Consider the following 10,728-nt stretch of genomic DNA (forward strand, 5'->3'; position numbering starts at 1 on the left):
AAGACCATTACTGAGGAAGTGTTCTTATAGCTAAGACCATATGTTGGCTTAACAGTTAGTTTAAAGTTAAGGATGGAGTTGAAAATTTAACCAAAGAGTGTAGGAGATTAGTCCTAATTACTTTTTATGGACTAATAAACTTGAAAGATTCAGACCCTCTTTGATAGTTATCTTAGAGGTTCATCCGGTCAATGATTGTCTTCGGTTTGTCTTGTTGGAAAATTTTGGTCTGCTATAGAGCTATAGTTAACTTTGTTTAGCACCATAAACCCCACCTTTTTGCAGCAAACGAGATGTAGAGTGAGCTCTCTGAATTATTGCTTCTTGTTCTGGTTTAAATTGGTGATATTGAATTATAAAAATGTAGGCCAAGTGCATGATTGTGTTCTGTTCCATTGTGGCTTGTATCTGCTCTCCAGTCAATGGGTACACTCAACGTGTTTGTCAAGTTTTGATTGATTTCATTGATACCTCCAATTGTGTTTAACCTGGTCAAATAATAATATGGATATATTTTGTTGACCAATACATCAGAATGGTCTGTGTTCAATTTGATCAATGATTATTTACTGGAAGCCACCTTTTTCTTTCTTTTTTTATTTTATTTCCATAGTGGACTATCAAATTATAGGTTCCCAATCAGGGACTGAAATGAATGAGGAAAAGTCTATGTAGGTTACTTGCCAAAAGTGTACTTTTATACCTCCTAATCTTCCTTCTTAGACCTGTAACCAGATTCCTGCTATTGGTAAGGAAAGCTTCTGTTGCATAAATTAATAGTACGTAATAGTAAACAAACCTATGTTCAGATTGGAAACAAGATATTTTGAAATATTATGCAATAATAATCTGACTGGAAATTTTCTTGATTTCGTCTCTTAGCTTCTGTGGAAAGTTAACAAGCTCATTAATCTTTTTCGCTTGGGCAGGAGGAACTAAAATCTGTTGAACGCCTCCAACCTGCTTCCCGATGCTGCAAAGAATATGTTAGTTTTTCAATTAACTTTTGAAGGCACCTAGTTTTATAGTAAAAGGAACTACAACTGAATATCTTTCAAATTTGTTTGTTCTAGCCATGTAAGAAAAATGTGGTGATTCTCTTTATATAATGTTAGTCATCTTCGAGTAGATTGAATATGAATATTTTGCAGGATTGCTGATTTTGTGACTGCGAATCCAGATCCATTAATACCAACATAAGAATATCACCAAATTTTTGTAAAGTTTAGTTTGTATTATGTGCATTGTGATCATTATTTTGTATTTATCTGTCAAGCAGAAATCGAAAGAAACGATGATCGTGTCGCTTTTGGAAATGGCTCTGGTACCATCTTCTAGAATAATTCTAAGTTCGAAACATGTGAACTAAAGCCCGAAAACTACATAAATCAAAACGAAGCTTCATCCTAGACTTCCCAAAGTTTGCAGAACACTACTAGGGTTGATATGTCAAAACGACAAGTCAATCCAACGGTAGGATCCTCACAGATCGAAAACCGAGATAATCGAAACCACTAAAAACCCTAACATAAATAAACGATCTCCAAATGCTACAAATTATATATCAAAACGCTCATATCGACGAGTAGATGATAACATGACAAACAATTGTTCCAAAGGAGGCTGGACGTGCCGCCACAGGCAGATACACGTGAGCTTCACGCGCTGCCGTGCCAAACTTCACACCAACTCAATCCAACCGTCCAAAATGGAGTTTACACTACGAGGATCAACTTTAATACCTGATACTTGAGCCAATTCGGCCTAGATCGCGCCGCCACAAGCTGAAAATCATTGGTCACTGTAAGTCGAAGCTCCTCCTATGCAAATCGATCAACACCACCAGCAAGGATTGAAAGAGGATGAAGAGACCAATTTCGTGCTTAGCCGTCGCCGGAGGAGAAAGTTTTGGCCAGGTCAGTCGCCGCTGATCTTTTGCCGCTTCGATCCGCCACCGTGGATGCGAATTAGCGCAAGCCGCCACCACAAGGAGGACGAGGAAGTGCCGAAGAGTTGATCTGGGTTGGATTCACCACCGGGGGTCACCGGAAAAAGGAAAGCCGACGGGGTCGGGTCAAGGGTTTAGGAGAGAGAGAATTGTTTCCGGAAAATTCTGGAAAACTGATGAAAAGGGAAAGTGATTTCTTTTTCCAGAAATCCTCTATTTATAGCAACTTTATGAAAATAGTAGGTTTTTCTGCTGACCATAACTTTCTCATACGATCTCCGATTTACGCGTGATGCATGTCCACAAACTCATATCGACGCACTCTACAATTTTTGTTAAGTAAGTTTTTCGAGAAACTCTGCGTATCAAAAAGTCAACTTTTGAGCCCCCCTAAAACTACACGTTTCAAATAATTATTTGTCCGAAAATAATTCCACACAACCCACGAACCACAAAATCTTCCTAACAATCAACTTAATAAATTCCAGAAAATCATCATAAATTAAGAACAAATTTTCGGGGTATTACACTTTCCTCGAGGTGAAGAGTCATTTTCAACATGAGACATGAAATTGCCCCCATTTCCCTTTGAATCTAATAAATACATTTTATTCTTTTTGGCCACCGGCCTTGGGTATTTACTTTGGCCACCAGCCTTACACATACATTTCGGTAACATCGACCACAAATATATTTTGAATACAAAAGGAAGTGAAAATCAGAAAAATGATTACTAAAGGAAAGAACGATAGTCAACGTTACCCGGATTTTAGTCTCTTTGGGGCTTGTATTCCGTCACTCCCAGTCCTTAGTGACAGAAATGTGATTTCTTGAGGTGCAGCTCCCACCATCACTTTTTAGGGAAAAGTGGCTCCCACAGACCGCGCCACCTGTTGGTAACGAAAAATTCTGAAGGGGATTTTGGCTCACCAATAAATGTTGTTGACTGGAGCGGGAGCTGACCAAGAATAATTGAGAAGCTTCCTTAGAGTGTTGACTTGGAGTTTGATCGTCGGCTTGAAAAAGAGGGGGGGGGTACCTGCAAAAAACCCTCCAATGCCTAAGTTAGTTACTGTCTAAGTCGAGCGAAGTAGAATACGTTGGAATAGGATGTATTACCTAGATGTCGAGCCTTCTTTATATATGCGATAACATATTTGGGTGACAAGTCGTCATTACCATTGCTTTTATGGCTGTATTTACTCCTGCACTTATGTTGACAATCATTGCTAACTTATGACGGTTAATCACTGCACACTTATGATGAGTAATCATTGCGCACTTATAATTGTAATAATTGTGCACTGTTATTACAATACTTATGACCACAATGGCGCAATCAATGTCGCTTTCATGGCCGATTTTTACCGCCGTATTAACGACTGAGTTAATTGTCCTAATTATGGGTCTAGAATAATTGACCACTCCACAGAAGACTTGGGTTAGTTTATTTGATGTACTCAAGTAGTCTCCAAGATTGTAGAAAACACAGTAGATTGAATGCATTAGAGGGTGTGACTTCGAATAAAAACAGTGAATCATTCGCAAATAAGAGACGACTAATTTGTGGACCAGACGGAGAAATTCTTACCAGAGTAAGCCATTGAACAGCACACGCTTTTTCCACAAACATGGACAAAGCATCACTGAACAGAAGAGCGTGTGAAGAAACAAAAGGAGAAAGAGTAAGGAGAAAGTCTATGCGAGGAAGAAGAAGAAGATGGAAAATGAGAGGCTCGGTTGTTTCTTTTCTGTTTTTGTTTTTTATCATTTCTTTATAGTTTTCTGGAAGGACAGAAGGGGATAAAGAAAATTTATGAAAATATGGGAATGTCCAAATCTCAAATGTGCAAGTACGAGAATAAGCACTCATTCTAATTTCTAAATTTGAATTCTTCCTGTTCAAGAAAAAAAAATCATTTTGCCAACAAAATCAATCTCTATTCTCTAAAGTACAGCCAAACCATGGTCCTACAATTACTCAAATACCATTTACAATCAATGTGGTATGCTTACAATTGAGTGAATCAATAAATTCTGCCGTTGAATGTCGATTGGCTTTGGATCTGTAATGCCTCCTAGGCTCCTACACGTTCTCCTTCCACAACCTTCACAATTGGTTTGTATTTGTAGGTCTATACTAGTTCTTGTTGGCAAGCTTTGCTTCAAGTTCATGGGACAACATAACATACATCTCTTCCTTTCCTTGCAACATTAAATCCGAAAAAGCTAATCTCTATTTCATGGGAGTGGAATTCATGTCAGCTTTCTTTTCTCTTCCCTCTGTGCGGGGTTGATAAACTTTCACCACTAGGATCCAAACCCAGACACTTGAGAAATGCAAGCCTCGCAAGTCTAAAATAATAGCATGGGTGGAGATATATGATGGGTGTTGCAGAGCCCTCCATTTCGACCATGTCCTCTGCTCTCATTACTCTACTGGTGCTCGGTACTATCTCGCCTTTCATACTTTCTCCTACCTGACAAGATCTTACAAGCTCAAATTTAATTTGTATATGTATTACAGATTCTAAACATAACAGCAGGCAGTAAACATGTTTAACTTGTCAGCAAAAATAAATAAAGTGATGAACATTGTAGTCATTAACTCATTCAAATGATATATCAGAAAGTCAGCAAATTTGTGGTATTATTAAAACAAATGATATTTGCACACTGTCATCAAAACCCCATCGCAGTATCAGGGAGAATAATAAATTCAATACGATCCTGTATATGATTCAAAGCATATTAGTGTGTCAGGTCCTACAAACAGATTAGAAGCATGATAAAATAACTAACATTACATGTTCCTCCAAATACTTAGAAGCAATTATCTTCCTCCAAATACTATATGTTCCATCCATATATATGCTGCCCAATAAGTAAAATTAAAGAAATGTTCTTCCATTTTGTTTTCTTCATCTTCTCTCCAACTAAACATGATCTAAATCGATGCATTCAACGTGGACCAGGAACAAGATCCATTAAAAATTATCCTCACCAATCAATTAATAAAATATGAGAGAAACGAAGGAAGGAGAAGGAACATCAAAAGAAAATTTTCCACTTTCCAGATTTAATTGCAGAAGGTCAATGAGAGCAAAAGAGGTCTGGACGAATTTGAAATCCTGGCCTTATTTCCAATCATTAAAACTATATGAACCACATTTTCTGACCACATTTTAGACCAAATCCCTAATAGAGGTGGGATCCATTTTATAGATTAGTTCCACATATACTAAAGGTGTGATCTATAATGTAATCCCAAAATGTGGTTCATATAGCATTACTGAATCCAAGAATTCTGAATCCTCCTACTCAAGGATGGATTAGAAGGGAAAGAGGAGTGCAAAAACAAACTTAATGAATTTGCATGGAACCAACTACTTAATGAAGCAGAAAGTAAAATGAAATGCAAAGAGAGTAAAACTTCAACCAAGTTTTATCAAAGAAAATCCAATGTGCAAGGGAAGCCTACCAAGCCTTTCAACAAAAGATTTCAAAAGTGAAGATTTTCTGTTGAGACATTGAGACATTCCCATTGCACATTGCTAAAAACCAAACAAAAGAGAGTAGCACCTCCCTCCCCTTTGAAAATGTTGAGTTCTGGACATTGAACCTGCCCCATTCATCACTTCCCAAAGGGTCGATCAAATGAAAAACTATATCTATATTAACAAAATCTAGAGAACTAGTTACATGCTACTGAAAGCTGAGCTGACATGCCATGCTTATCATATCATGTATTAACTTTTTCTATCCCAAGACATGTTTGCTTCAGTTGGTTTTTTTTTTTTTGGTTGGTCATTTCAAATTTTATTACTTTATAACCTACATTGTTCTTGTTTTTTTTTTTTTTTTTAAACCTGTACGTTTGGAGGTCCAAAGTTCAAAAAAAAAAAAAAAAAAACATCTTTGATCCGGCAGGAACCATATCCTGATTAACAATTTTTAAAGAAAATGAAATAATTTTACACAAAATCAATAACAAAAGTAAATTAAAAGATAATCACTAAACGAAACCAGACGACAGGTCATGCTGTTGTTAATATTACATTTCATGTTCATCACAAAAAGAAACAGACATCATCACGTTTCGGTTGTTCTTAACGGCACAACAATGAAGTGTTCAATGCAGAATCTCTACGTAATCTTTTATTTTTTGCTAAAAAATAAGGCAATTATTGCACAACAAAGTAAACAAATGGTGAGTGGGGTCTCACAAGTCTTGCAATCTAAAAACAGGTCCACAAAATGGTGCTGTTGTGCCCCCTGAAAAACTAAAAAGGAAAATAATTTTATGATTTGTACTTCGTGGTGTTCTGATCCACATAAACAACAAGAACTCAAATACTAGCCATCCAGGATTGGAACTACTCCTACATTTTCCTAGCAATCATACAAATCAAGAAGAAGAAGAAAAGGTGGGTTGGGAAAATCCAAACCTGGGTACTCTGCAAACGGTGTGTAGAAACTGTGGTGGTGAAGTTGTGACTGGAAACCAAACGAGTGCTGGAAGACGAAGGCTTGGTGTTGTCATCTGGGAGATCCAAGACTAACATGCTGAAGCAGTAGAGTAGGAGGAGGAGGAGGACCATCACTATCACCTGGATCCATATAAGCCAGGGAACCCTGTAGGTTTCTAAAGTGAGTTCATCTCCAAAATTGTACATGATCTTTGATTTTAGAGAGATGGGTTTTGAGAAGGAATATTAGGGGAGAAAATTGGGTTTTGAGAAAAGAGAATGATTGTGATTAAAGAAAAGGCATCCAGGTTTGGAACTTGGAGTGAAAAGACAGGGAAATTGACATGTTTTTATGGAGGTGAAGATAAAGCCAACGAAGTGGTCAGAAGTTTGAAATTAATTAATATTTTACAACAAGATTATCCAGGCACGCGCGTGTCTCCGCGCGTAAATAAACCGCGAGTTAGAATAGGAGTTGGGGCTGTCGCGAAATTTAAATTCATCTTCTTTGGCAAGTTCTTCTTGAAGATCATTTATAAGATACTTGTCAAAGAAAAAAAAAACAAAAACGATCATTTCGAAAATTAGAAGTGACAGCTATAAATAAATCAAGCAGATCGACCTGGATATATGTTGTCGGTTAGTTATATTGAAATGGATATGGCTGATAATTTTGTTACAGTCCAATAATATGACTTGAAATCTGCAGAAAATAATATGATTGAATTCACATGTTATTAGTGGGTTAATCCATCAACGACAAGTTTAATGAACAAGTGAGTTTATGGACAATCTATTAACTTGCAAGTAATTTACTCAACCTGTTTATATTACATATATAACATGTTTTGGTCATTTCAAAAATCTCCATCGTCTAAGCGGTAGTATATGTCACCAAAGTAAATAAAATAATAGTAAGAAATTTTTATCTATGTTTTAACATGTGGAGCTAGTTAATCAAAACCAAACATCATTTTTGCTACGACCTAGCCGCTTGTGCTAGGGTTACTTTCTTGAAGCAAGAAAGCCAATTCAAGCATCGATGGATCTTGATATTCTTAGTTGGAATTGCAGAAGAATCTGCAATGATGCTACGACGAGGGCGCTGAAGGACTTGTGTGCTCAGAATCGCCCACAGATTGTGTTCTTATGTGAAACGAAGATCAGCAGGTTGGATGACTTCGAAAACCTACGTCGTGCGTTAGGTTTTGCTCATCCAGAGGAGGTATTGAGCGCGGGCCAAGCAGGTGGATTGGGGCTTTTTTGGAGCGATGATGTAAAGATTCAAATTGGTACCAAATCGACGCATCACATTGATGCAGTGGTTGTGGGGGATGCTGGGGATCCGACATGGTGTCTGACGGTATTTTATGGGTATGCTCGTACTGGCAAGAGAGATAAGTCATGGCAATTGCTGCGTGACCTTTCCGACATGGGTTCTCTACCTTGGGTGGTGTTAGGGGATTTTAATGAGATCCTGAATAGTGGGGAGAAGATCGCCGGACCAATGCGGCCGGAGAGGCAAATGCGAGGTTCAGGGAGGCATTAGGGTATTGTGAACTACTAGATCTAGGGTTTTAGGGTTCAATGGCTACATGGTGGAACTCTGATACTTTGTTGCGGTTGGATCGGGCTGTTTGTACTCCTTCATGGGTTGATATTTTTAACCATGCTAGGGTACTGCATCTGGCGCCGTCTGACTCTGATCATGTTCCGGTATTACTAAGAGCGAGTACTGCACCGCTGATTACACGACGTAGGGCTCACTGCTTCAAATTTGAAGCGTTTTGGTTATAGCACCCAGAGTGTGACGGTGTGGTGAAGGAAGCATGGGGAACAGATGTTTCGGGCACTCCTATGTTCTGTGTAACGAAGAAAGTTATGCATACTAGGATTCATTTGAACAAATGGCAAGAGGAGGTGTTCAAGGGCCGACAATTACAGATGTTGGGCATTCGTGCTAGGTTGGAAGAGTTACTGAGTGTTTTCCCATCAATGAGTGTACAAAATGAGAAGAAAGAGCTGACTGATAAGCTCCAGAGCTTGTTGTGCCAGGAGGAATTGTTTTGGAAGCAACGGTAAAAAATTACTTGGCTCAAGGAAGGGGATCGAAACACCGGTTTTTTCACCGGAAAATTGAGAACAGGAAACACAAGAACTCATTGCAAGGCTTATTTGATGCGACGGGACAGTGGCAGGATGAAGATGAGGGTATTGCGAATGTGATCACCACTTATTTTTCTAAAATGTTTCAAGCATCCGAAATTGATGTGGATGCTTTGAATTTAACTCTGGAGGTCATTGTCCCTAGGGTTATTCATGAGATGAATGCTCAGCTTTGTGCGACGTATACTAAGGAGGAGGTACGTTTTGCTCTTTTTCAGATGTATCCTACTAAATCCCCAGGTCCGGATGGAATGCCCCTTCTTTTTTTCCAACACTATTGGGATCACATTGGGGATGATATTTTTGCAGCAGTTCATAGCTTTCTGCAGACAGGTCACTTGTTGAAGCAAGTTAATTTTACTCATATTTGTCTTATTCTGAAAGTGAGTAATCCAGAACACATGTCAGGTCTGCGACCCATTGCGTTGTGTAATGTAATATACAAGATTTGTTCGAAGGTTATTGCTAATAGGTTAAAGCTTATTCTACCGGAGGTGATTTCCCCTTTCCAAAGTGCTTTTGTCCCGGGTAGGCTCATTACTGATAATATATTAGTGGCAAATGAGATTGCACATTTCGTGCATAACAAGAGGGATGGGGATGATGGTTATATAGCTTTGAAACTGGATTTGAGCAAGGCCTACGACTGGATGGAATGGACCTTCCTAAAGAAGGTGATGGTACGGTTTGGGTTTGCAAGACATTGGATTTCTATGGTTATGCAATGTGTGAGTACGGTGCGGTATTCATTTTTTATCAGAAGGAGACCACGAGGGTATGTGACCCCTAGTAGGGGCTTGCGACAGGGAGATCCATTGTCACCCTATCTTTTTCTCCTAGGAGCCGAAGGCTTTTCAGCGTTACTACATCAAAGATTGTCTACAGGAACCCTTCCAGGCATTGCGGTCTATGCTAATGCACCTTCGGTAAATCATTTATTGTTTGCGGATGATAGTATGCTATATGCACAGGCTTCATTGGAGTCTTGTGGTGTTATCCAGGAGGTCTTAGATATTTATGGACGAGCTTCTGGTCAGGTGGTTAACTTTGCCAAGAGTTCGGTGGTGTTTAGCAAAAATGTGGATAACAAGTTACAAGCAGACATCTCTAGTTTTTTAGGGGTGGAGGTTGTGGCTTCTCATGCAAAATATTTAGGTCTTCCCACGTACGTAGGACGGAAGAGAACAACTACTTTTCAGTATATCAAGGAGAGACTCTAAAAAAAATTAACTTCTTGGCAAGGAAAATTGTTGAGTGGTGCAGGAAAAGATATTTTGATCAGGGTGGTGGTTCAAGCGTTACCTAATTATGCGATGAGCGTCTTTCAACTTACTCAAGGATTTTGTGATGATCTGGAACAGCAGTGTGCAAGGTTTTGGTGGGGTAGCACATTAGATAAAAGGAAAATACACTGGAAGAGTTGGAATGCTCATTGTAACCCGAAAGAAGAGGGTGGGTTAGGTTTTTGTAGTCTCTCCAATTTTAATTCTGCCATGCTAGCAAAACAAGCATGGAGGATACTGAATCATCCTGGTTCGCTTGTTGCTAGGATCTACAAAGCAAGATATTTTCCGGATACTTCTTTTTGGGAGGCCTTACCTCATGCCTCGCCTTCGTACTCTTGGAGGAGCATTTTCTCTACACGGGAAATTCTTAAAGAAAATTGTTATTGGCAGGTCGGTACCGGCGAGAACATTGGTATTTATTCTGATAATTGGGTGGTGGCATTACCTTCTGGACGACCTATATCCATGGTGTTGGGGTTGGGTGAACGTCAAACGGTGAATGAATTGATGTGTGAATCTGGGAGGTGGAACATACCCTTGTTAGAAGAGGTATTCACGGCCGAAGAAGCAGCTGGGATTGCGGCAATTCCTCTGAGTAGGAGAGTAGTGAATGACCGGCTTTGTTGGAAACTATCGAAAGATAGAAACTTCTCAGTGAAGACAACCTATAGATTTGCTTTCTTGAAGTCCTCCAGTTATCATCTACTGCAACTCCCAGTTGGCCCGAGTTTTTGGAAAAAACTATGGAAAGTGGTCATTCCTAACAAAGCTAAGATTCATGTCTGGAGGGCGTGTCTGGATATACTTCCGTCTCTAGGAAGCTTGGCTTCGAAGAGAGTGGTGGTGGAGTCGCATGCAT

General features: G+C 39.1%; 2 protein-coding genes across 3 annotated transcripts; one reads left to right on the forward strand and one right to left on the reverse strand.

The window, feature by feature from the left end:
* Nucleotides 1-3,806: 3,806 nt before the first annotated feature.
* Nucleotides 3,807-6,794, reverse strand: LOC133708127 (uncharacterized). Of its 2 annotated transcripts, XM_062133660.1 has the most exons (3): nt 6,397-6,794; nt 6,175-6,223; nt 4,249-4,428 (listed from the first exon to the last, which is right to left on the reverse strand). In XM_062133660.1, the coding sequence occupies exons 1-3, from the start codon at nt 6,622-6,624 to the stop codon at nt 4,385-4,387; spliced, it is 321 nt and encodes a 106-aa protein (XP_061989644.1). In that variant the 5' UTR covers nt 6,625-6,794; the 3' UTR covers nt 4,249-4,384. The 2 variants fall into 2 exon arrangements, with proteins under 2 accessions (XP_061989592.1, XP_061989644.1); XM_062133608.1 differs by lacking the exon at nt 6,175-6,223 and having other exon boundaries at nt 3,807-4,428; nt 6,397-6,771.
* A 1,210-nt stretch (nt 6,795-8,004) lies between these two features.
* LOC133725083 (uncharacterized) lies at nt 8,005-8,499 on the forward strand. Its single transcript, XM_062152155.1, has 2 exons — nt 8,005-8,133; nt 8,215-8,499. The coding sequence occupies exons 1-2, from the start codon at nt 8,005-8,007 to the stop codon at nt 8,497-8,499; spliced, it is 414 nt and encodes a 137-aa protein (XP_062008139.1).
* The last annotated feature ends 2,229 nt before the right edge of the window (nt 8,500-10,728 follow it).

This window comes from Rosa rugosa, chromosome 1 (genome assembly GCF_958449725.1).
Source record: "Rosa rugosa chromosome 1, drRosRugo1.1, whole genome shotgun sequence".
Lineage (NCBI taxonomy): Eukaryota > Viridiplantae > Streptophyta > Magnoliopsida > Rosales > Rosaceae > Rosa > Rosa rugosa.